Source organism: Pantherophis guttatus, chromosome 1 (assembly GCF_059756535.1).
Source record: "Pantherophis guttatus breed Tessera chromosome 1, ASM5975653v1, whole genome shotgun sequence".
NCBI lineage: Eukaryota > Metazoa > Chordata > Lepidosauria > Squamata > Colubridae > Pantherophis > Pantherophis guttatus.
The window spans coordinates 138,656,632-138,684,271 of NC_142063.1; the positions used below are offsets into that span (position 1 = coordinate 138,656,632).

The window sequence follows — 27,640 nt, forward strand, 5'->3', positions numbered from 1 at the left end:
ATAGCTTCGTGTAAGCATCTGGCCTATTCCCAGAATTAAAAAAAACCAAAAAAAAAAAAAAACCAGCAACTAGAAAGCTCAGCAGTTGTTGCCCTCACATCCTAATGAATGAATGAACCACACAATGTTTTGAAAATATGAAAGCTGAATGTTCAAGCAAAGGCTTAGAGTATGCAATATCGCAACAGGAAATGGAGACCTTGTGGAGAAAGCATTTTTCTTTGGTTTTTTTTTTTTCAAATATAGATTTATAACTTTTAATGCTGCATTGGGGAAGGCATGGTGCCTCTTTTTTTAAAAAAAAATATGGCACCATGATAGGCCAGTAGCAGATAGGAAGGACCAGCAAAACCGCGGTACGTTATGAGGAAGTTTCCTCCAACAACAGATGGCAGAAGGTGGCAACAAGTGGTTGGGAAGAGAGTGTGTCTGCCATATGGCTTGTTTTATGTCGCCTAAGGCAGCTCGCTGCTTTCAGTCATGATGGAGGACAATGTCCAATTCCCAATGTTGGAAGAAAGCTGCAATTGCCAATTCATTTGGCTTCTGCATATGAAGGGGAGAGGGTAGAGTTAGGCAGCCACATTAACCTGAACTTTAAGGTGTCCTTGCAAGAGGCAATGTCAGGAGCAAGCAACTAGAGCCACTCATAAATAGTGAAAGTCAAGAATGAAAGTAACTAACTTTATCTTTTACCACCTATAAGAATCTCCCCAGATTGTTTGCCTTCCCCTGGGAATGACTAAATAAGGTTTCATGGATCTTGGGAGAGGTTAAGGTTTTGCCTCTTATGGCTTACACAAGGACTCCAAGCTAGGCTCTTGCTTGACGCTTTCTTCCAGCCTAGTTTCCCAACAGGCAATCCTAGATGGCATGTGTCATATCTGTCATGTTTTTTGTCCAATAGACTTCATAGAACTTATCTGGAAGTTCTATTTTTTTTAAAAAAGCACAAATTATGTTTATGTGAAGAAATGGATATGTTATTGTTTATATGAATCAAATTTAAGTTCAGACCAATTGAATATTGTATGTGTGCATTTGGGAAGAACTCCATGGATGTTATTACACATTCTGCCATATGAAGTACATTCCCAGTCTAAAAAACACATTTCTGTGTTTTCTTCCACCATAACCCTCTTTTGTTTTGAAGTGATTACATGACTCTCCAACTTTTCCATAATCATTCAAGAAAATATAGTCCACCTATATGAAAGATCAGAGCCACCATGCAGAATCTGAAGGCAAGTTCTTTATTAAGAGATTTCTAGATTGCCTGAACTTTGAATAATAGTTATGGGTTATGGTGCAAAACAAATAACAAAAAAGAAAGACTTTAAGAGGAAACTTTTTTTTTTTTTAAAGCCTTCATTCTCTATTTTTTAGCTGAAGAGCATTAAAAGCCAGGGGGAAATTAGCATTGTTGAGGAACTGCTGATGTCAGCAACAAAGGTATTGATAAATACCTAATTTTATTTAAAATCTTCATATTTCATATTTCTTCTTACTGAATTATAAACACATTACTAAAAACCAGGAATATGGTTATTTAAATATCCACTCTTCCCAATTCATTTTTTTCATACAGCTTGCAGTTTTAAGGGTTATATCATGCCTTGCATCAGGATTATGATTACCGGTATATTAAAATAATATCAGATTTCAGGTGATTCCAAATGCTCAATCTCAGATAAGGTCTTGAAAGTCACTATGAGCACAAAGATCTCAAAATTGCAATAAGATTATACTAAAATTAATCTAACATTTAAAATAATTCTAATTATTATCCAAATCAAGGCTTTACAGGCAGTGTCGTGCAGTGAGTTGGGAAAAGCAAATGCAATATAAGCATTTTTAACGGGGAAACACTAGTTTTTATGACATTAAAACTCATATTTTGTTTGTGATTGACTGTACTTGAAGAGAAGTTGCACAAAATACCTATAGCTAGGTGTGCTTAGCCATTGTAAGTTTAATAATAATGATGATTAAACCATTGCTGATCACATGTTTAAAAAAAGGAAAGGCACCTATTTAACAAAATGCTATTGTGTCAAAATGAGGATATATCTAGAGTGACATCACCATGCAAATGCTACAATTGCTTGCTTGTGCCATAATTTACCCACATGTACAAGCTATCATTTGTATGATGACATGATGGACATATTTGCTTGTACCCACATGTACAAACTATAAATTTGCCTCCCTGATCACCCATGAGAAAAAGCAGTTGGAAGAACAAAAACAATGCCATCTCCCTCAAACTGAAGCCAGCTCATGGTAAAAAGCCAGAAAAAAGAATGACATGCATAGCACTAGGTTGTACTTAGGATTTCTCATCTAGCTTGAAATATTTTTGTGATTGTGCTTGGGATTTTTCCAATTTAACTGTAGGCTAGAGCGAACAAACTGTAGAGATTTTCATTGAAAATTTTCAGTTCATTTCAGCTCATGCTCAGTTTTTTGCCTCCAGAAATTGTGTGGTCTTCCAATGTTGGAGGTTTTTAAGAAGAGATTGGACAATATTTGTCTGAAGTGGTATAGGGTTTCCTGCTTGAGAAGAGGATTGGACTAGAAGACCTCCAAGGTCCCTTCCAACTCTACTATTCTGTTATTTTTGCTAGTGGATATGTTTATTGGAAAAAATGTTATGAAGAATGACAGTATTTGATGTGTAGGGATCCACGTTATTCATCAATGCAGTGTGGACAATCCAGAGCATGGATATGGCATATTTCTATAAATAATGAACCCCATAACTAAGGGATTTTGATTTCACCCCAGCCGCCTTGGGTCAATATTCTCTTCCATTGATGAGACACAATCTTTTCACTAAAGCAGTCATCCAAATCTATTTCAATGAGGTGTAGAATGATGACAGGGCTTTTTCCATGCCAAGGACATGAACAGAGATTTTTTATTGCAAATGAGCTGATAGTGCAGAAAATCCCATGGTCAGGCTTTGGACAAAGCAACGTTCTCAGATTTACTGGCTCTTGATAACCATGGAATACCTTTTATGGTACCATGACTATCTCAAGAGGCTACTTTACCGGTAATAGTTTTTACTGTTTCGGGTTCTGAGGGACATTAGACTAAGTAATCCTGATGATGCTATAGGTTCTTTGAAACCTTTTGTTATAATTTCTCAAAATGGGTAAAGTATTACAATTATTATAAGGATTTGAGATGGAGCAAGTTAGAATTTGGTTGGAGAAAAATTATTGCCTCACAAATACATTACATGTATAACAACTGATTATGGATCAAGAAAGGACTGCACTTCTGAGAAGTCAATGTGGAAGCTCTCCTCCTTTTTTAAAAAAATAAAATTTCACTAACTTCAGGAAATAAAATATTTAATTCATGATGTTATATGGACATAACTGCTCCCATGTAATAATTCTGGAGGAAGCTTTTTGGGAATATTGTGAATATTGTCTACTGTTGGTGGGTAAATATGGTTTGGTCTCACAACAGATGGATAGATCAACCACAAATTCAACTGGGAAACTGTGAACATAGCAGACCAAGACAAATCCAGAAAATGCTAGAGAATTTCTGGAAACTTACCATTCAGACAAATCAGCCATTGATAGACCCATAGAAGCAAAGCATATTTACACCATTTAAAAGAGACAGCACAGAGCTAAAAAGGAAACAAAAATACCCAAACACAATCCCTCTAATAGCCAAAACCCAGATAAGCAGGGATTGACACCAGACAAACAATCAAGCAGAAAAATCATACTCAATCAAGGAATGACCAAAGATAAAACCCCACTCCACCAATCCTGGCAGGGCAGGGTTTAAACAGGGAGCAAACCCCATACCTACTAACACAAATGTTATCAAGCTGAATAATGAAATGTCTGCAAGGAAACAACCAGGCTTAGAGTGCACCAAGGACTTCGCAATAAGAGGTCTTTATATATTAGAGCCTCCTTTTTTCTAGACCAGCTAATAAATACTTGGTTTCTCCAACAGCCAGCAGTTATTCATAACAACTCATTATTATTTTCTCTCAGACTATGCGGTTTTATTTCCAGGACTAGCTTTCCTTCCCTATCCTCCTTGTACATCCTTTTCCAATGCCCAAATGTAGCATCCTATGTTGATTTTCTCAAACCACTATCTCATTGGAAAAGTTCTTACAACATACGCTGATATTTTCATCTTACAGTTTCTAATTCCGATTATCTTTCCCTTCTGACCAACTCCAACAGGCATTTAGTAACGCCACATCTTTAGCATGTGAACAGGCTGGACATACTGCCCATATTGGCTGCAGTATATGTAAGCATAAACTGTAGCAGGTGTACATGGTAATTTTCAGAACACATACGGCACGATTTGAGCTTATACCCAGAGCTTACTTGTTCATATTCATAGTCTGATATGATACTCAGTAAGAAGGATTAGATCCTTCTCCATGGAAATGTATGCACAGATGCTGAGCTTCAGGCTGGGAAGGAAAGTAGAGAGGGAGGGAGGGAGAGAAAAGCACCAGCCTTCTCTTGCTGATAATAATCAGGCCATGGCAAGGTGGTCATGACAATCATTACTATGCAACTAGAATGTGCTGGCTTTCGCTGTGGCGTTGCCAGCAAGAACCATCCTAGCCATGAGTTAGTAATGGGATGCCAGTACTCTCCACTACAAAATCTGGGCTAAATCCAGGATGCACTGACAGTTTTATATGACTGTCTCAGTACAGAGCTATCATAGAACACTTTCTAAGTAACATATCCCATAAGTAATAAGGAGAATAGATCTCGTGTTAGAGTATAAAACAGAGTGTGAACAGTTCATAAGAAAGTAAATCAAATGAGTAACTTTAAGTGCAGGACCAAATCAGTTCCTGAAAGGCATACATTTTTAAAACTGCCCTTATACAATCAGCAAAACTCCTAAATGGCCACTATTGAGCTGTATTATTGAGGGTTATTGAGTAAACCCTTAATATAAGTTGTGGTTTACTGGGACATTATGTATGTATGTATGTATGTATGTATGTATGTATGTATGTATGTATATATTAATTAATTGCAGGTAGTCCTCGACTTATAACCATTCATTTAGTGACTGGTCAAAGTTACAACGGCACTGAAAAAAGTGACTTATGACCAGTTTTCACACTTATGACCATTGCAGCATCCCCATGGTCATGTGATCAAAATTTGGTGCTCAACAACTGACATGTATTTATGAGAGCTGCATTGTACTGAGCTCATGTAATCCTCATTTGTAATCTTCCCAGCTGTTTTCCAACGAGCAAAGTCAATGGGGGAATCCAGATTCATTTAACAACCGCATGATTCACTTAACAACTGCAGTGATTCACTGAACAACTGTGGCAAAAAAAAGTAGTAAGATGTCACACAATTCGCTTAAGCACTGTCTTGCTTAGCAATAGAAATTTTGGCTTCCAATGTAGTCATAAATTGAGGACTATCTGTACACATTCATAACAGTGTATCAGGATATATTTTGAACAAGAGGGAACTTAAATAGGGAGTATCAGAAACATTTCTGGGACCATAATGTCTAGAATTATAACAACATAAAGATTTCATAGTTTATAGCATATTTAAAGGACATAATATCCTGTCAGGTAGACATGAGTTATGCCAGCAATGCCAACCTGAGTTCTGGCAAGTCCCAGAATTTCTTTGCCAGCATAAATATCTAGCCATGCTGGTTGGGAAGTTTGGAAGATACCAAATTACTGACTGCTCTCATCTGGGCATAGGGATGACAATTGGAACTGGTTGACGCACCTGATTATATAGCAAAAGTTGGTGTAAATTGGAATGAAGAACTGTCTTTGCCACCCATACTTTGAGTTGTTTTGGCTTTTTTTTTTTTAAATGAATAGTAAGACCTTGATGCCCCAGGAGTTTTTTAGGGCAAAATGAAAGTGGTATTATATTAATATGGTTTTTATCTCAATTAATTTTTGGTTGTGGTGTATATTTTTATATATCTCCATCCATTTTATACTGCTTTTTTAGATGATTGTTAGCAAGTTGTGAAAAAGAACAGTTAAATGCACATGGTGGTAATTATCTAATAAGTGAGCCTGTGACCTATGATCCATTTTCAAACAGTTTTAAGTGGACAAGCTAGTTTCCCTTTTTCTTTTTCCTTTACTTCCTTAGCAACTAGATTGAAGAAGGGTTCTGACTAACTCAAAAGCTTGCTACTTTGAAATATTTCCAATGCAAAGGCATGAAATTACGATCACACAATCAGACTCATGTGAAGCAGATAATTCCAAATCTCCGTTCCATGTGAATTTCATGCCAGCTGCACCCTCAACATCTTGGCAGCAGAATGGATTATTATCGCATTTTTTTTTGTTTTGTTGAAATGGTAACTGATGAACATGTGATAGGAAGAATAGCTTTCACTCCCATAGACAGCAGGAAAACCAGCCATATTAACTGACCTTAGGTACGACTTCCTAAGATGGAAGGAGAAAGAGAGAAAGAACCAGTTATTTAAAATCTGAACAAGGAATCAAATGTTATTTTTTTAAAAAGGAAAATCCTCCTAATTTGTTTGAAAACATATGGGCATAAATGCTGGATGACTAGGGAGGGAAGATTTGAAAAAGCAGACAAGGAAAAAAATGTTGTTGGTGATATATGTGTTCCTAATGTAAAAGAAATCACATGAAGAGCTGAATGCTTAGGAAGAATGGATGGCTTTCAGGTCAGTGGTGTACTCATAGCTACAGAAAAATGGAGTTTGAAAAGGCCTTATTAGGCCAGGCTCCTGAACCCAAGATACAGTACCTTGGTACAACTGAAAGATTCCACCATCTAGCTATGTATCTTGTTCTCCTGTTGGCATGTTCAAGTTTAAGCAAAACTAGAGTAACTACGAACTGCAGGGTTTTATGTTTTATTATGTCTCAATTTAACCTATTCTCTGTGAAAAAAGACAGATCATTCAATATTTTTAGTTTTTGATGCCTTCTCTTTTTTTTCCCTGAGAGATTTATTTATTCTTTATTCAATTCAGCAGGAGACCTTTAATACAAAAACACTATGCTGCTATTTTATCCTTCTTTGTTTTTCTGGTCATCAAACAGAATTAAGCCATTTCTCATTGGATGTTTGGACAATCTGCTCTATGATGGAGATCCCTTTGAAATGATTTGGATGGAATTAATGAGGGGAAATTTTAAAGCTTTACTTAAGACAATTTCAATAGTATTGAAGCATGCATACCAGTGGTGGGTTATCCCCGGTTCGGACTGGTTTGCAAGAACCGGTAGTAAAACCGGCAGGAGGCTCCGCCCACTGACCTGGACGTCATCATAGGCGATCTGCGCATGCACAGAAGTTTCTGTGCATGCGCACGCAGATACAATGCGAACCGGTAATAAATTTAAGTAGAGCCCACCTCTGATGCATACAGATCTAGATATATGATTCTTGACTAAAAATGTCTTGCTGTAGGAGAAATTATACATTTTGACAAAGTTTGTATTGTTCAAATGCCTTTGTTGGGACCTAATGTTGACCTTTAGGTAAAAAATCACCCAATTTATCTTCTTTGTCCTTTTTTAAAGCTCATTATTTTATGGAATAAAAGTTACATTATTGTTGAACTTGTAATATTTCATCACAACCATAAATGAGAAATTATTATATGCTTGACAACTTTTACAAATATTGATTATGGGTTTTCTTATCGAAAGATAAATAATTATATCTAATAATTTAAAAAAAGCTATCTAAAGCAGAGGTTTCCAACCCTGGGCCCCAGCCCATTACCAGGCCCCAGCCTTTTGGAACTGGGCTGTGTGAGCAGTGCGTGAGCATGTGCATGCATGCAAAGCTCCCCTCGCATGAGTGGTAGCTGCTTGAAACTCCCTCCTGTCACTCGCATGGAACTATCCGCTCTACCCAGTAGTGAAATCCAATTTTTTTTACTACTGGTTCTGTGGGCATGGCTTGGTGGGTGTGGTGTGGCTTGGTGGGTGTGGCTTGGTGGGCATGGCAGGGGAAGGATACTGCAAAATCCCCATCCCACCCCTCTCTGGGGCCAGCCAGAGGTGGCATTTGTCGGTTCTCCGAACTCCTCAAAATTTCTGCTACCGGTTCTCCGAACTCCTCAAAATTTCCGCTACCGATTCTCCAGAACCTGTCAGAACCTACTGGATTTCACCCCTGCCTCTACCCCCCTGCTGGTCACCAAGCCAGAAAGATTGGGGACCGCTTATCTAAAGAATCCTATTTTCATTGTCAAGTATAGTAACACATAAAAGTCACAAATATAGTCACTGACATGTCTGTGTTTTTAAAAAGTTGTATATTTCCTGATTTTAGTGGTATAAGCATGAATAGTTTTGGGAAATGAACAATGTAAGTAAACAATGGAGAAATTCCAGATGCTGGAGGTAGATTAGGAATCATTTGGCCAAAGGTCTGACTTTCTAAAGGTTTTCTTGAAGCTACTTAGGGATTTGGATGGTAAAAATAGTCCCAGTGGAGATGGTTTAATGGACAGAGTGAAGTGAGGCGGTTAAAGGTGCGTTATAAATGCAATTTGGTGTAATTGCAAATACTACACTTACTCTATTGTTAGTAAAAAGAGAGACCTCCATTTCTGGTATAAATTTCATAAGCTTTAAATTTATTCCAGGAAATTATATATTATTGAAGTATAAAAAAAAGAAGCCCTCATATTTAAATCTAGTGGCAGAAAATTATCTCCAAACAACATATGATGTTTTATGAATCAAACTCTAAAGAAGGAAAACCCATGAGATGAGAATTCAGAAAGACAGCAAAAGAAAGCTGATTTGCTATGAAAGCCGAACAACAATATTTTATTCAACCAGTGAGAAAATAAAAGTGCAAGTTATATCAGCATGAATGCTCCTAAAAAACAACAACAGAAAAACGTTCCAATTGCATGTTTTATAATAATAATAATAAATACAGCCACAGAGATCCATACCAATCCACTTAAAAAGCAAGATAGAACATATCATGTAACAAGGTAACAAGGCCTCAGAATTCAAATGCATGGCTTATGTATATATATATTTAACTTTACATTTGAAAAATTAGACTAAATGAATTCTATGTAAAGTTTGAAGCTTCATGGGTCAATTAGAGGAGCTCAGTAAACAGGAGAAGAGTCTTTGTGCCTTAGCTCCAACCCTCTGGAATCTGGATCAGGCCCCTCAAGGTGAGATTCTCATCCACCGTTTGCCTTCTGAAAGGGTCCAAATACCTGGCTCTGCCAACTAGCCTTTAGAGCCCAATGGGGGCGTCCCGCTCTGGAAGAGGTTAGGAGATTAGGAGAAGATTCCACTTCCACTCCATTTATACATGCCCCCTTTTAACCAGTTTTTTTGGTCAACTTTTAATTTTTAATGTTTTAATAATGCTAAATGTTTTAAACATCTTTTTATAGTGCCCAGAGTCACTTGACAGTAAGATGGGTGGCATATAAATTCAATAATTCAATCAATCAATTAATCAATCAATATTCTGCAGGAAATTCATTGAGAACAGGACTAAAACAAAGATATTTTTTCTCTCTTCCTTAAATGTTTATAGATAATAACTACCTAGAAGATGTAGTTCTGTTGTATCTTTTCCAGGTAATTTTTTCTCGGCTTTTCTTAAAGAGTACCATATTCCTGACTAGTACTAGATCTTAGCATGGTGAGGTGTGCTTCAAAAATTTTAGCAAGGGGTTCTCTGCTTAGTTGCTGGGTAGCCATGGCCATGGTGGGAGTGGCGTAGTCAGCCTCCTGCACCATGGCCGGGGTGGGGGGGGGCATTTTTGCCCTCCCTGGGCTCCAGAGGGTTTCCTCGAGCCTCCGAGAGGGTGAAAACGGCCTCCCCAGGCTCGTTTCCAGCCTTCCCAATCTTCTGGTAGGCCCGTTTTTCAGCCTCCCCAAGACTCCGCACGCGCCCTTTATTTACCTGCATCCAAAATGGGCCACGTGGGGACTCCTGGGAGTGAAGGGGCAGGGTGGGCAGGTCCAGTCAGGAGTGGGATTCGGGGGTTCTCCAAACTGCTCAGAATCTTAGCTAGAGGTTCTCCCAAACCGCTGCGAACCCCCAGCAGTCCACCCCTGTGTTCATGACATTCTGTTCTTCATTCTGCCCTCATATCATCTGAATAAGATTCAAAGCCCCAAATAAAGCAAGTGGCTCAAGTTCACTCTGTATGACAGAGCAGAAAATTGATCTTTTTGAAGTCCAGAATTGTATGTCCTGGAATATGCTAGGCTAATATCCTGTCTACTTTCCTGAAAATAGCTATTGTATTCTCCAAGTTGCATGTGATAAATAGGAATTGCCCTACGTGACCAGTCAGAGCTGCTTTTGTAAGTGAAAAGCTGTTTAATGATTCAGATACAGGCCACTTGGTTGTGATATGTTACTTAGGTAGGTAACTGTGAACACAACAGCTACTAAAAATTATTTTCATGGCTGGGTAGCTTTCTTAGTCTCAGGTGTGAGACTATTTTAACTCCAAGCACCTCTAAAGAAAAAAAAAATTAAATATCTACTTTTGACATCTGACCTAAATTCATCGTCATACAGACTCTGCTCAGGTTCCAGTTGGTTGTCTGGAATTGTTGACTGCTACCAACAGCTATACTAAAAAGTGGCTCTAAAGAAGTATCTCTTAAGCTAACAGAAATTGAAATCTTGTGTACTCATGTGAACTTCTGATTCCTGCCTTCTCTTCTCCTGGTATTTTTTACCCTCCAAGGAAATGGGTTCAAAATAAGACTATATGTAATTTGTCATATATCTTTCCTTTATAGACCAATTACTACGTGCTGAGGTGCCAAGCCAATGTTAACAGGTTGGACAGCTCATCACAACCTTCAGTTAAGATAATTAAATACCGATCAGCAGTGCTAATTTTTTTTTAACTTTTAGATGCATATTAAAATGTTTATTAAAATTTGCAAAGCATCATCCAGGGTTAGAATACCACTGGACCATAAAATAATTTAGCCTAAAGACATGAAATGATGAGATGTTACAATATTGGACATATTTCACTTTAGCATGTGCCCACCATTGCCAAGGTAGTAAAACAATGAGGAAGAGAGGAAGGATCCTTACATTTAGTAGGACTTAGGACATTAAGGTCCATGACCTCATACTTGCTCACTCGTCAAATAGTATGGTGCTTCTTCCTGACTCATGTAGGTTCATACATTATAGTACTATCTTAGCTATTACTGAAAGCACACCTGTATCATGGAGATATTGGAGAACTGGGTATAGCATAAAGGACTTAAATTGTTTACTCCAGGGTATAAACTTGGAAATTATATATGGTGATTTCTATAAAAGTGTGTCAATCCAAAAGGGCTTTTGATTTGAATACTCCGAACTTATAAGTATTAGATATAATTGGTTACAGCTGATTTTTAGTTTTATGATTTTACCAAAGATGATGAATCACTTTTGTTGACCATTGATCCATATTTTATGTAATTGTGAGATACCTAGAATCTGTGACTGAGGCAGCATACTAATTTTATTAAAATAATAACAGTAGAGTAAGAGACACTCCAAAAACCACAACATGGTAAAGAATTCTAAACAAGGCAATTTACAAAAAGATAAATACTAATCCTAAAAAATACTTAACAATAATTCAGAAAACTACTTTAGTGCTTCTATTTTTAAGTTAATAAATACCATAATAATAATAAGAGCCTTGGTGGCACAGCAGACTAAAGTGCTGTTAAATAGCACCAGCTGCCTGCAATTACTGCAAGTTCAAATCTCATCAGGCTCAAGGTTGACTCAGCCTTCCATCCTTTCTAAGGTAGGTAAAATGAGGACCCGGTTTGTGGGGGCAATAAGCTGACTTTGTATTAAAAAAAAGAACACCGCTTTTGGGGGGGGGCGAAAGCCCTACTAAGCAGGTACATACAAAAGTATGAAGGCTATTACTTAACGCATTGTAAGCCGCCCTGAGTCTCCGGAGAAGGGCGGCATATAAATCGAACCAATAAATAAATAATAAATAAATAAATAATGGGGCCAAAGCCTCAAAAATATTTTAGTACAACTTGCTACTGAAGAAAAAGAGAATTGCATCTTTAGAGAGATCAACATTTTGGATTCATTAAACTAAGTTTGTTATTTGTGTTACTCTGGAAAAACCAGGGGGGGCGGGAACCACTAAATGTCCCCAAAAAAGATGAAGAAAGGATAACTATTCAGACATGGAAAGTAAAGGTTAATTGCAGTTCAGGGAGTCTTGCCCTGAACACAGATTGAAATTTCGCATATATATTACTAGATGAGACAGCCATTCCATTGTGCAGGCTTTCCCCATAACTTTATCAGTTTAATTTGCAGTTAATTTAACATTTGCAAAGGAGGCCAAAGAAGAAGAAAAAGGCGAGTGGCCTTTACATTCTCTTGGAAGTAAACTTCAGATGGATCACTTCATAAGGTACATAGTAGAATATCAAGAGAAGCTAATGTTGGTTTGCATGTCTTTCTCCTACTATAGTGAAAAGAATTGAGAGTTGCTGCTGTTATTACTCTTTTCATGTTGCTACCATTACTATAAGTGACTTGATCAGAAATGTCGACCAAATTACTTCTGGCTGCAATCCCGTACCCTTATCGGGGGGTGGTGGTGGTGGTGGTATTTCATCAGTGGGATTTGCTTTTGAATAGGCATGACAGGACCAGGCTGTTTGTTTGACCAAATCTCTTTTTACTTCCTCTGTAGAATTTAGGTTAACATGTTTCCTGTAGCTCCCTGATATATAAGGTCTGTAGGCCAAGCAGGTATGTAACCTATTCAAAAAATCCAGAAGGATTCTTCCACTAAGATGTTATGGGAACCCTGACAAAACAGGAAACCAGTCCAGTCCTTGCTCCTCAAAAAACTGAATTGGAAGTACTTCCTCCTCCACTTTTAACTATCTCTTAATTAGGCTCCAAATATTCATACAGAACTGCTAATGTTTCAAGAAGTTTTCAGCAAAACTGAAAGGAACTCAAATCCAAATATGCTGCCTTTTTTTTCCCGTGGCAAACATTCAAGATATGTGAACTTCACCTCCCAGAATTTCCTAACCAACATGAAATCCCTTTCTTGATAGAGTTTTATTTCTTTCAGAATTTAACTCAATGCATTGTTGTTTTTTAACCTCATTTTAAGAATGGGAAAACTAAGCAATATTTATAAACATAGAGTCATTATATCCTCCTATTATATCCTGAAATACATCCTTGTTGACTGAAAATTGGATTATATATTTTTGTTTTGTTTTTTTCCCTGCACAATCTTTTTGCAAATCAAAATGATGTAACAGAATTTAGCCTATCAAATTCTCAGTCCTTCCACTTTCAACCAATATCTATATATCTATGAATGAATAATTTTGCAAGATTCAGCTATATCCCAATTTTATAACCAGAGGATTTTTAATATTAAAGTTTTGGGTTAACAGCAGCAGAAGTATAGTAAATAATATTTGCTTGGATGTAATAAACATCATTTAGGAGAAGGTAGGTGCAGGAATAAAAAGCTTCCAAAATTTCCCATGTCATACAATTTAATACATACTTCCATCTCAATAATGTTTGTAAAGGAAGTTTATATTTATATACATATAAATGAGCCACACAATGTAATCCACCTTGAATTTTCTCTTATTTATCCCATAAATATAATGTTCTTTAAATAAATACCATCTTCTTTAGATGTATTTTAAATAGGTTAGGGAACATAGCACATCCAATATTGCAATGATGTTATAGTAAAACAGAGTTTATCTGTCATTTTATAAAGATTTGCAGAGAAATACTGATTTTCTTAAAGAAACTAAGAGGCAACAAACTATCAATAACTGAATTAATTTACTAGCAATTAACGTGATTTTAATATGTTGCATTTTTGGCAGGTTTTTCCCCCTATTTTTCTTTGGCATTAACAAAATTAACAAGAGTATATTTTCACAGCCATACCCAAAAGTTGCATTGAAACGACAGGATTAGAGTATCTCCATATCAAGCATTTATCTACTTTCCTTCTAACTATTCAAAAGCAGTAGTTTCTAAGATGATAAGCTGTCAACAATGAGGAAAGGCATTAATAGATTAGATTGGAGGGATTGCTAACTCTTACGATGAATTAAAGTTGGTGAGTGCCACCAGCTTCACATTCCAGTGCAGTTGGGAAAGATATTACAAGGGTAATATTTGCTAGACTGTATTCTCAAATGGAAACTCATTCTATGTTAGTAAATAATGTAGGAAAGACCAGTGAGGATATTTACAGATGCAAGATTTCATAAGCTAAAGTAAAAGATTGTTTAGAGGAATAAATATTCAATTATTTGAAAATCATATATAATAAAATCATTTATTCAAGAGAAATGTATCCTGATTTTTGTTAAGAAACAGGAGATCTGTGCTGCAAAGCACAAACAGATATTTTGTTGTTTTTCTTCATATTTAAAATATAGAATGCACTGGTTCTTTTCTTTTCAAACTTCTTTTTTACAGACAGTAGAATAAACACCATTACTGTGAAAAATTATCTCAGCTTTTCAGGAACATGTGTTCCTTTGTTTAAGGCATCTTTCTCCAAATAGTTTCTCAGATGAAATGAGATTAAAATATCCAGAAATCCCAAAGTTTGGTCATGTTGGTTGGGGTTCTGAAATATGTAGTCCTAACACTTCTGGAAGAAACCAGATGGAAGAAAGCTAAATAAGTCTTCTAGAACAGAAAAGAAAAGCCCCAAGAGTGACTACCTCTGTCTATCTATCTTTGCATTAAAAAAATATATAACATATATTTTAAAAGCAGATTCCAATGTCAATCATCTTTCTTTAGTTTACTATTCCCAAATTACTAATTACTGGATAATTCTCAAGATCCAAATTCGTGTATAATTTTCTCCATATGTAATGCTGTATAATATAGAGGCCAGAATACTAAATATTTCCGAATTTTAATATAAGATCTGGGACTTTTGTCTATATCTATAGGTGTATATTTTTGTTTACGTGTTAGAGACAACACGTGTTATTACATTTATTTTTAGATTGCTATTCCATAATAACTTCCAGCTTTTCACCAAAGATAATGATAATATCCTTATTTTTTCACAATATTCTATAATCAGACCTTCTTTTCATGATGTAGGTATCACATGGAGGCAATTCACTGTGGCTCTGTGCAGTAGTTAAGTGCACACAACCTAGCAGAGCAATTTTAAGAAAACCTCCTGAAAGCAGTCATATTGTGAGGAATTATTCCTTAGAAAATAACAACTATACTTAACAATATATATTTTATATGACTGTTATGAAAGAAGTGGTGCAGAAGCAAAACAACAAAAACAACAAACTTCTAAAGCAGAAGTCCCTCTTGACCCTAAAAATTTAGTTCTCTTGTCTGTGTTAATGCACATACTTATTTATTTAGAAAGAATACATTTCATGATCTCTATACCTATCAATAATCATTTTTCTGAACACGGATGACTATTAAGAATTTAGCTATTGTTGGCTAAATTCTGACTAGCTATTTCTTCACTAGGCATTCATTCAACTTTCTGCCCATTTTGAGATTACACAGGCTGTCCTACTTAATGGATTCATTTTTCTAGATTGTTCACTTTTTTAAAAAAAGAAAAATGTTTCAATGAGCTTTAACATGTTTTTTAGAACTGAACAATGGAAGGAAATGGAGAGCTGCAATAAGCAATGAGCATCACTTTGTTCAATACCTTTGCTGCCTTTTATTCTGTAGACCTACCTATACTGTTAAGACTTGTCTCTATATATTGCAATTATCCATACCTGTGTGCTCATATTTGTGTCGCAGAAGGGAACTGCTTTTCTGGAATGTCTTGTCACATAAGTCACATGCGTACATGCCACTTTCTGTCTTCTTGATCTTCTTTCGGGACAAGCAGGAGTCAGAGTCTGTCATGTCATCAAGACCTGACATGTAATCTGGTGTTCCATCAAGCAATTCTCCCTGTGAAACAACCACATGTTTTGTATAAAATCACTGTTTCCATTTTTTCTTTTCTTATGTTCTTATCACATGTTAATCACAGCCTATCTTTATTAAATGGCTTCACCGGTTCACAGTTGCAACTTTTTCAAAATGTGGAACTATATCCTAAAGAACATGTTTCTTGGGAAAACTCTGCAAGCCTATTTGTACATTCTGTTGAATGCCAGTGCTCCATAAATGTATCACAGTTCTGCTGATGATGATCTTAAAGATGGAATGGCAGCATTTTTTTAAAGAAAAAAAATTCCTCTTTTGATTGCAAATCCCAGCAGCAACCTTTATAGTTGTTTCAGAAGATCAAGAGATTCTTCCAAACAATTTGAAAGATGATATTGAAGGTTATAAGAAGAAAGAATGAATTTCTCCAAGGAAAAGATTACCTAAGTTGTGCCCTTTACAAATAGACAGTACCTTCCCGTTCTTCGAAGGACACGCTTGGATCAAACTAGATATGTTTTGCTTGTCTCCTGAATCTGAATATACTGTATATAACACGGGGCTTCCAAAGAATCATATTTTTCCTATAATATCTAGAAATACTTAGTTACAAAACTGTGGTGACATCATATTAGATATTTATTTCCTGCTGTCTCTTCCTACCTCTATGTAAATGAGTATATATAAACAAATATTGTGATATCGCGAAGAAGATTAAAATACTAAATATTACAAAGAGTGGAGAATCTAACAAGGTACATAGGCCTACATCACCGAAAAGTTTCATTTTCAAATGGCAGCTAGGCTCTATTGAGTTTCCCATAGGCTGGCCTGCAATCGCTCTCTCCTTGTAGTGAGCTGGAAGGATATGGCAATAACGGTATAGTAGCTAAGATAGCAGTGCGGTCAAATGCCAAGAGTAATTTGAGATTCTAGTGTCTGATATTATGAAATGGTATGTCTTTGCAGTGGAAGAGAACAGAAAATCGTTATCAGAGACCATCTGTAACTGACAAATCAAAAACAGTCAATTCCATGTATTTCTTTGGGATTTATTCCTGTGAAAAGTGACAATGTGATCAAAATATAATGTACTTTGTCGTACGGCCACAGATATCAACACTGAATGAGCACCTTTTGGAGATGAGAATTGGGAGAGAAGAAGGAAATGCAAGTAACTCATTTTTCTTGTTCCTTATCCTCCATTCCTTCGTTTTTTTCAGAGACATACAAGCAAGATCACAGATTTCTATTCTTTTGAACATGTTCTGGTTCAAAGAACAAATCAATGAGTTCACAAGAAGGCTACAAAGATACGAGGGGACAGTAATTGTGATTCCTCTACATCTCACTCTATAGCAATTCTGAAATATACAAAGGAGACAAAATAATATATTTCAGAACGTACTAGGGTCATATTTTACATGGACTATATCTTGAATTCTGGTATTCAGATTACTATGAGAAACCTGGAGAGCAAGGTTTTCAAAATAAGATTGTGCATGTAAGGCAGCCTTCAATAAGTAATAAACAATATTTTATTTTTCATATCCTGCTCTGAAACTCTTTGAAATTAAAACAAGCATTACTACCATAACTACACCTGTATGGCTTTAACATCATTTATATTTCAGGGATAATTTTTCAAAGTAACTGAAATTATGGAATGCCAGAGTGGATCTGAATCTTATAAACAATGCAAACTTTTAACTTTACAATTGTGTTAAATCCTAGAGATAGAGTCTTCAGATTAATGTCAATATCCTGAAAAATTAACAGATAGGTCCATATATCAAGTGAAGCTTAAACTTGTGTTTTTGAAACAACAGTTCTACTAGTGAGATAAAGTAATAAATATGTAACTGCTCAAGAAGGAAAACAAACAAGTTTAAGCTTCACTTGATATATGGACCTATCTGTTAATTTTTCAGGATATTGACATTAACTTCATAGCATGACTTTTAGCTTTGCAGGTATTTTATTTTGCAAAACAGCTTTGAGCATGAGTTTTAAAATATAAACTCATGCCATATTTGTGTGTATGTGTGTGTGTGCGCGCGCGCACATGCACGGACATGCATACACAAGTTAGAGCCACATAGATTATTTTGCACATGTGCAAACACACACGCACATACACTGTAAAAGTTAGAACGCGTTTAACTGAATTTTATATTTAGGTATAAAATATTATTATGCAATCCATTTACATGTATGTCTCCCTTCTAAAGGCCTTGAGCTACAATTTTATATTTAATTTTGTAATTTGAAATTGGGAATATTAATAACACTTTTTATCAATGCACTGTCTATGTTAAAACAGCCTTTAGCATTAAGCAGTAATGAATGTGGATCAGTGAATTATTAAATTTCTTTATATTTATTTTGTCTTGATCCAAAGAGAGTACAAACTTGCATGATAACATACATTTCCATTTGCTATCAGACAGTTCAGTTTCTTGTACAAATTTATATCTGAGTATATTAAATAAGCTTTAACATATTTGAAAAGAGGGCAAATGTACTATAAATTGGAATAGTAAAACAGCTATTATAGAGGTATTGTGCTACTTATGTTCCTATTGTCCAAAGAGAGATTATGGTCTATAACATTAAACTATACCTGATTTTTACATTTGAAAATAGAAAACATATTTACTGGTATGTCAAAGTATTAATGGAACCTCATGGATTGTATAGGAAAGTCTGTCTGTCTGTCTGTCTACTTATGTACCAATTATACCGTACCTCCTACCTATGAATGAATTTCATTTGATCAAAATATTATATATTTGCTATTTCTAAACAGTTAAAAATAATGTAAGACTATAGTTCAAGGATACAGTGTATGCTTGTTCTGAATGCCCTGTTTTAGTCTTCATCATCTCAAGTTAAAGACAGATCTTGTAGTAGATAATGGGGAAGCTTCCTACCTGAAACCTAGATAGTAGCTATTAATGTAGAGGAAGTGGATGTAAACTATGAGCCAGATTCGTATTACTACTTAGAGTTTATAAAATAGCATCCTAATTCAAGATTTAATCTTTTTTGAAGATGGCAAATCATTAGATCCTTCTGCGTAAATGAAGACTATGACAGATGCTCCTTAAGTACTGGAACTTGTTTAGAGTCTTTTCCAAAAGGTCTGTGGGGCAGGATGAGTGGGTGGCACAGAGATATGTGAAAAATGGAATAGGTGAGATGAAAGTAAGTCTGGTCTGAGGATCTTCATAAACCTTTTAATAGCTTTATAAAGATTAGTCAGAACCCATTATAAAGAGCTTATTGCTGTATTATCATTGCCACATAATTCTCTGAGAAATTCTAAGGACCGTAGTGAACACTTTACCAATGAAGCCATAGAACGGGGGTTGGGGGTTGGAGGTGGGATGGGGGAAGGGTGTCACTCAGGGTTATATTTACTTTACATAGAGAAATATTATTTCTCTTAGCAGTCTTTTCTTTGCCACTACAAGCTTACTAGGAAAAGCTTTCCTGTGTATGAATTCTTGCATATCTTAATCATTCTTATAAGTTTCATTTCTCTTTTTAAACCATCTACTCATTAAAAACAAACTAAATGAGTCACAAAACTTTAGAATGAGGTTTCATTAACTATTGTACAGTCATGAAATAAGTCATAGCCTTACCTGAAATCCTTGCTTCCGCTGGTACTTTCGTCTTTGCTGCATGTCAGCAAAGGTAGCTGCTCCAGTTGGGTATGTATAGGCCATATGTGGTAGGAAGCTCATTTGATCTATTCCAGGATATGGTCGTAGGCCAGGAATGCTGGTCTGAACTGGAGGCATAAAAGTGGCTGGGGGAAATGCGCTCTGTGGTGGAAGTGTGGTATATAAAGGTTTGGCACTAAAAGGGTTCATAGCAAATACTGGATTAGTGCTTTTATCCAAACTGTTTGAATTAGAAAATTCTTTCTTGATAAAAGTCAAGTTCAGTGGCTCATCTGAGGTTTCAGACGATGAAGAAACACTGTTGTGGTCTACATTTACACTATTGGATTTTGTTTTGTTCTTTGTAGCTATAATATTTTTGGGTTCCTTCATTAGTTTTGGTAAAGACAAGTCCAAAGGCTCAGCCTGAAGCTCCTCAGAGGAGAAACTGTTTGGAGTGTAAGAACTACTGTGGGAGTTTTTAGAAGATGTGGAAGAAAGATTTAATGGCGAAGGAGTATTGCTCCTGGAGTGGTCCAATTTCTCAACTGGTTTAATATTGGTAAAGTGAGTAGGTTTTGTTAGCCTGAGAGGAGTATCACAGTTAGTAACACTATTATGAAGTTCAGCGATAGATGGTGATGTTATAGAGTCCACAGGCTTTATAGGGGATCTGGCTGACAAAGAGTCTTTAATGGGAGTGTTGTTGGTGGCAGCCAGCACCACCTTGGCATTGCCCCTTTCCAGAGGTGGCGACCTGGAAATTGTGTGTTGGTAGACTTTTCGTTGTTCAAACCATTCCTTCACAAATTCCTGAGGAAGGCCAACGGCAATGGAAATTTTCAGTAGTTCATCAGAAGTTGGCTCCATATTCATAGCAAAATACGCTTTAAGTACAGACATGTGGTCCTTGTATGGGTTGATAGGGCTAGGCATTCCTTTCTCAGAAAGTACAGATGATAGGAGGAGAGCTTGCTTATCAACAAACATACCCGGTTTACTAGGAGCCATAGTTTCATGAGGTTGGAGGACTGCCTTGATTTCTTCATTCATTTTACAGAGGTACCGTTCATGTTGATGCAGGGGAATGGGTCCAGGAAAACTTTCTTTACAGAATTGGCATGAAAATGGAGTGGGTATATTGTGGTTTTCTATCATTTTATCTTCGGTCACCAAATCTATTAGGGTGCGTAGCTTTTCTTTCTTAATGTTGTTGAGCTGCCTCCTTGAATCCGTAGTCAAACTCTGGAGACAAGCTTTGGCTTCATTAACTTTTTCTAATGTATAGTCAATAATACTTTTAGTGGCACCATTATGGCTGACTACTGGAAGACCCACAGGTGGAATACCAGGAGAAGTAATGCCTTGTTCCTCTGGCTGAGAACATGGGTCCTTCATGTGGTAACCTTTCAGTTTGGAAATTTCTTCAGGGCTGCAGTCCATTTTCTGCCTAGAAACGGTGTTGTCTACAATCTGCAGGACCTTCTGCACTTCACTTAAATTGCTCCCCATTGCTGGGAATCCAAGTAATTGTGCTTCCATTCCCACCCCTAAGTGCTGCATTGGACTTGGTGTAGAGGCATGGACTCCTATTGGACTGGTTGCACCGAGCCTGCCGTTCATGAATGGATTAGCACCAGCGAAGCCATGAGTTGTCATCAGAACTTTGTACTCATTGAAATCTAGTGGTTCTGTTTTTATTTTAAGTAAGCCTGACTGCTCAGACATACTAAGTGGTTTTCCATTTTCCAGCTTGTTTCTCAGCTGTGTAATGGCTGAATTAGTAGGTGAGGAAGATACAGAATTAGGAGAAGAACCCGTCTTGATATTGTTTCTCATTCGACCATTTACAGAGATTAAACCAATACATTTCTTGCTGCTGATGTGTGAACTGTATGAACCAGAATGGGAGAAACGCTTCTTGCAATTGGGACATTCATATGGTTTTTCACCTGCAATGAATTTTTTAAGATTAAATTTTAGTAAGTCACAAACTCAAATGGTTTTTAGATTTCTGTTGCAGCGGCTAGGTTATGGCAAACTAGCAAAGTTTGTGCATTTCATCCTATATTTTCTTCCTTCCTACCTTTCAAATTATGTTTAAGTCTCTCCAAGTGGAAATAATTATCTAAAATATTTAATTTTCTGGTAGTCCTAATTTTGATTGTTGCTAACAACTGGGTGTGTTTTTAAAAGGGAATAAAGCTTCTCCTGCAATGTACTTATGCAAATAAGTTTGTAAAACTAAATATAATAATCTTTGTAATACCTATATAGAGTGGGCAGGATATAATTTTGCAAAGCTTTTTTAAAAAGAGCGCAGGCAACATGCAGTTTGAATGAATTTACTTTACAACAAGTTCTCTGTTTGAATAACTTAGCACTGAATTTTCTAGAAATTATTTTACCCTATGTAAATGAGTTTGTGACTGTTAGCTGTATCACATTCTACTACTATAAGTATGTTCACTTGCCCTTTCCCCCCCTCATATAACATCCTAAATTGAAACAAAATACAAATTCTGCCTGAGAACAAGTTATGGATATTTATTTGGCTTTTAATTGTTAATACCAGATGATCTACTGGGAAAAGATCAAAGAGTACTACTGTGTTTCCCTGAAAATAAGACTGGGTCTTATATTAATTTTTGCTCCAAAAGACGCATTGGGGCTTATTTTCTGGTTAGGTCTTATTTTGGGGGAAATACAGTACTAAATGCACCCATCTGGCTGACAATCTTAACTGGGGCTTATTTTGGAGGTAGGGTTTATATTACGAGCATCCTGAAAAATCATGCTAGGACTTATTTTCCAGTTGGGTCTTATTTTTGAGAAAACAGGGTAGATATCTCTTGAAGCAAACACAGTTTCTTACTCATCCCTAATCTCTTATCTAACACCTTCAATTATTGAAACTTAATTGTTATAAAAGTTCATTTATTTGTGGGAGATTTTTTTTCTTTTACATTTATAAACAAGTCTCACACTCTTGAATCCTTTCTTTCCTGCTTCCTCTCTCTTATCCTGTCCTTCCTCTTTTGTAGATGATGGTTTCCAATAGTGAATGGGAATGCATCAATGATGGCCTTCAAAAGAGAATTAGTAATCATGGCTTAATTGGGAAACAAATTATGTTCCATGCAAGCCACAGTTTTGTGGGATTTAGTTGTAAGGGAGAACAATGGACTGATAATGAATTAGACACTGCAGGAAATTGCAACAGAGAAGGAAATAGAAGGGAAGGAGGCAAAATGGGACTCCATTTTCTGTCTTTCTGGAATGAGTTCAATAATTCAGAATTTGGAGGTTAACTATTTTTGGGAGCGCATGGAGAACTACAAACATAGATTCCTTCTACAGAATACAGGACTTTTCAGTGCCCATTATCTTGAGCTTTACACAATGCATCAAGGGTCACTGTTCAAAGGTTGTGGGGCTAGGATCTGTTTTAAGAGAGGGGACCTGGAAGATTAATGGGGACCAAGAATATTGTACTTCCCTGTCAAATGCCCCCTCCTCAGAAGGCCAAAAGAATTGCACACCCTGTCTAAGAAATGCTGGAGATGCAAAATGATAGCTGATAGGCCATTTGCAGTTTGTTTATTATTTATTATGAAATTTATTCACCACCCATGTTGTGTCAAATGATTCTGGACAGCATACAGCATAAGTTTTGCACCATTGACCTACAACAATGCTATTTTTTCCACTTATTTACTATATATACATTGGACACAAGAGAGATACAGAGTGATAAATGCTATGTTTAGCATATACCACAAAAAAAAATTCATGTGATATCTCAGAACTAGAAACTTTTAAAGCTGAGGGTGGGTGGGGTGCGGGAAACATTGGGGGGACCTAGAATCAACTCATCTGTATGTACCGCACAAAATCTCTAGACAGATTTCCTCCCACTTTGTCCTGCCTCCTTAAAATCTCCTAATTATCTCAAGTTTTTCTTAGCCAAAGTAGCAATGCAGCAATTATATTTCCTCTTTCATTATTCAGCACCATTGCCTAATAAATAATAACTATCAATGTCAATCAAACTTGAGGAGAAAAAAGTACTATAAAATTTACATAATCTATGTTTTCTCAGGAACTATTACAGTCTGCACAATGCGAAAATGTAATAACATTTGCCTTTCAAATACAACTTTTAAGTATACTTTAATGGCCTATGTGCCTGTATATAAGAAAAATATCTACTATAGCCTGCATTGTTAGTAAGGGCCTTCAGGATCTCAGAACCTTTAAGAAATATATGGATCGCATTTACATAATACGTTGAATCACCCACCAACCAGTCATATTTTCATTTAGTATGTGGTACCAATCAATCTTGTTAATTTATAGGTCAGTAAATTGTGTGATTCGAAAAATTTCTGATAATTGAATAAATCACAATTGCTTAACTCTAGGTAGGTATGTTAAGTGAACATAGACAAGTACACCTCAACAAATAAAGCTAATACTGCATTAAAAAAAATATGAGCATTAAAATAGAGCTGCTGCTAGATTCACTTAAAGTTTCATTTTTAAAGTTAAAGAATATTTCTCCTTAACTATGATTCCTGCAATGATGCAATGATCTATCAGAGTTAAGTGATTTTAAATCCTAGTTAAGATGAAGGAGGAATCTCTGATTGTCCTTTTATGAAAAGAAGCTATTGAAGTCTTGGCTATCATTAGAGTAGCAGTTTGTATTTTTAAGTATAAGCAAATGAGAGTTTCCCATGACTTCTGCATTCAGAAAACTGTGTTTGCTTAAGCAAAGAGTAATAAGAATAATCCAGGATCAAATTATGATCACAGATCCAAGTATATTTCAACTTGTAGTTTAAACACAATTTAAACACAGTTCCTGAAGTTTTGGCATTACAAGTAAACTTCTTCTAGTGGGAGAGAAGAGAGAAAGAGAAAAAGAAAGGAGAAATGTCAGCACAGAATATTCTCATAGTGAGAATATGGTAGTTTGTATTTACATCTGAATTAAACTATTTGCTTGAATGGGCATAATTAAAAATCATTGGGACTTAGAAGTTCTTAATTTTGGATTAAAATTTCCCAGGACTGATTTACTTTTTATAAAGCAACATTCATTGCTTGATTTTTAGATACTTATAAGCAAATTATTAGTGTATTAAATATTAACAAAACCTGCTTTCTAAGGAATTACAATGTACAATAAAACTCGAGTCTATAAAATATCACAGTGAAGGCTTTTGTTTGGTTTTTTTCAACATATATTTACCTATAGAAGTATGGGTAAAGACCCCCTTAGAATGAAGTCAGTCCTTATGACAACATATCAAAAAAAATTTGGGCAATAATATGGAAATGCATCATTTCCTGTTGCTCTCCCATCCAGTATAAACATGTTCTATAGAAGGGCTGTCAAACCCACAGCCCATGCGGTTTAGCGAAGGGAAAAAGGTTGTGATACAACATGTGACGATGCTGTGACGTTGCGAGTTTGACACCCCTGTTCTATAGGAATCAATGAAATTTACTGCTGAGTATGCATTCTCAGTAGACTGGATAGATGTGTAACAATTGTAATGGAAAGCCGGAATCCTGAGCTTTATGAGTACTTTTTGACTGGGGAAAAGTTCATTTAGATTTTCATATACTGAAAAATTCAAATTGTGCCATTTTTCCCATTGTTCGGTGATCTAATGTAAAACATACAGGAGATCAAAGAAATAACTGGCTTTATTCATTTTTTTTTTAAAAAAATGTTTTTATTGTTTAGCTCCATTGAGTAGACACCAATTTGGAAAATTGCAGCCAATCTTTGATACCTGATAAAGAGATGTCAAAGTTTGCTTTGCTTATATAATCACTTTTTTTTACTTGGAAAAATAATTTACAGATACTGCATACTTTTAAGGGTATAATGAATGAAAAAATCCTATGCTACAAACATCATCCACTGAAAATTTGAATAAATTATAAAGGCTGCTTTCACTTGTGGACTCTGCTGTTAGGTGGCTTTTTTGATATATATACCGTATTTTTTGGACTATAAGACACATCGGAGTATAAGACACACATAGATTTCGAAGAGGAAACCAAGAAAAAAAAAGTTTTTGGCCTCTGGGCATCCGGTTTTTGCCCTCCCTGGCCCCCAGGAGCACTCTGCAGGCGTCCAAACTGTCTGCGTGTCCCATTTTCATGAAAAATGGGCCCATTTTTGTCCTCCCAAGCCCTCAGGAGCACTCTGCAGGCCTCCCAAACCCTCTGTGCATCCCATTTTTGCGAAAACGGGATGCGGGGGGGGGGTTGGGAAGTCAAAAACAATGGTGTATTCGGTCTATAAGATGCATCAACATTTCCACCCACTTTTTTGGGGGGAGAAAGTGTGCCTTATAGTCCGAAAAATACGGTAAGGTGGTATTGATTAATAAAATATGATTTTAGGGCAAAAAAACTTCCCAGTGAAACCATTGTTTGTTATTGGTTTACCCTAGTGTAACAGTAGGTGAAATAGAGGTGAAATGCTTGCTTTGATCATAGTTTCCTGGCTTATTCCTGGTTTTTTTGTATCTAACAACTTTATAGAAATATGAAGCAAAAATAATTAAAAAGAGAGGGAAAGAAACTAGGAACTGACCACACAAGCCATGATAAATTGATAATCATGCTTATCTGTATCTTAAAACAAATATGCTTATCTGTATCTTAAAATAAATATGCCTCAGTGTGAGATATGAATTCAACCCACAGCTAGCTTTCACTTTACCTTAAACATATCAAGTGTCTTCACATATAACATTAAGCCAAAAGAAAGCAAATTATAGTATGTGTTTGTTGGAATAGGTCAATATCCTGTTTATTGGGCTTCCTAGCTGCTCTAAATTACTAATGTGAAAAAATAATAATAAAAGGGGGAAAAAAGGACTCCATGAAAACTAGATCTTGATGGACTTCAAGGAAATCCAGCATGATATTATACTGCTGGATGGAGGATATTACTAATGTCCATTTCTATGGTTCTTCTCACTTTGGGCCTTATATTTGAAAAATTAGAAACACCTAAAGAGGGATGGACGAACAAATAAGAGAATCAATATTTCTCAAAGAGGCAGTGAGAATGTAGAGATAAAGGCAGCCCTATTTCCTGAACCATATGGAAAATGAGAAAGCGTTTATGAAATATCGAACGGTTCTAAATAAAGTTGCAGAAATCTTAACCCATCCTTCTTGTTAAGAGTCAATTCGTGTAACAAAATGCAAATGAGGGCCCACACCTCAAAGACTTACCGCTATGGATTCGCAGGTGTTCCTTCAGATGGTGCTTATACTTGAAGGCCTTGCCACACTCGGTGCACTTGAACTTACGGTTGCCCGCTCCTTGGGTCAGCATTTGGTGCTAGGAGAGTTAAGACGCCAGCATGAATTTTATGCAAATATACGGCTGAGAGTGTATGCATAATTATATATAAAGTGGGAGGGAAGGAAAAGGACAGAGGGATAGAGGATCGCATTTGGAGGAGGAAAAAAATTATTTAAGCAGCTTTGTATTTATTTGTCCAAGTAGAAGCTCTGCACGGATGTTTGTTTGCTTCATTGGTGCTGCCATAAAAATCAAAGGTTGGCAGCAAACCTGAAGCCAATTTGAATGCATTTTCAGCATTTGGCTTGGAATTATATTAAGACATGCAACATTGGGAAGAATGGATTTTTAATTTTTAAGAAGAAACTAAGGTTTGTTACATTGCTAGCACACTGTAACTACGTATAATTTTTCATAATTGCAACTTAAAAACTGTTCCTCTGAAACCCTTTTTCGTGCCTCTGAATCATTCAACATTGTGATTACATGCAAGATTTATTTGTTATCAAATGCAAAGGGTCCTCACAGCTGAGGAGGGGGGAAAACCCTGAATCCGACAATTAACCCTTCTTTCTTTCTTTCTTTCTTTCTTTCTTTCTTTCTTTCTTTCTTTCTTTCTTTCT

The 27,640-nt window shown here is 36.2% G+C and overlaps 1 protein-coding gene across 9 annotated transcripts in view; it reads right to left on the reverse strand.

Annotated features, from left to right (window-relative positions):
• Positions 1 to 27,640, reverse strand: part of ZEB2 (zinc finger E-box binding homeobox 2) — a 173,288-nt gene that overhangs the window by 2,212 nt on the left and 143,436 nt on the right. For all 9 annotated transcript variants that reach the window (XM_034424701.3, XM_087881828.1, XM_087881829.1 and 6 more), the window contains 3 exons: positions 26,945 to 27,053; positions 19,655 to 21,627; positions 15,845 to 16,025 (listed from right to left, as the gene is read on the reverse strand). In XM_034424701.3, coding sequence (XP_034280592.1) covers positions 15,845 to 16,025; positions 19,655 to 21,627; positions 26,945 to 27,053 — 2,263 coding nt within the window. The remainder of the gene's footprint in view (positions 1 to 15,844; positions 16,026 to 19,654; positions 21,628 to 26,944; positions 27,054 to 27,640) is intronic.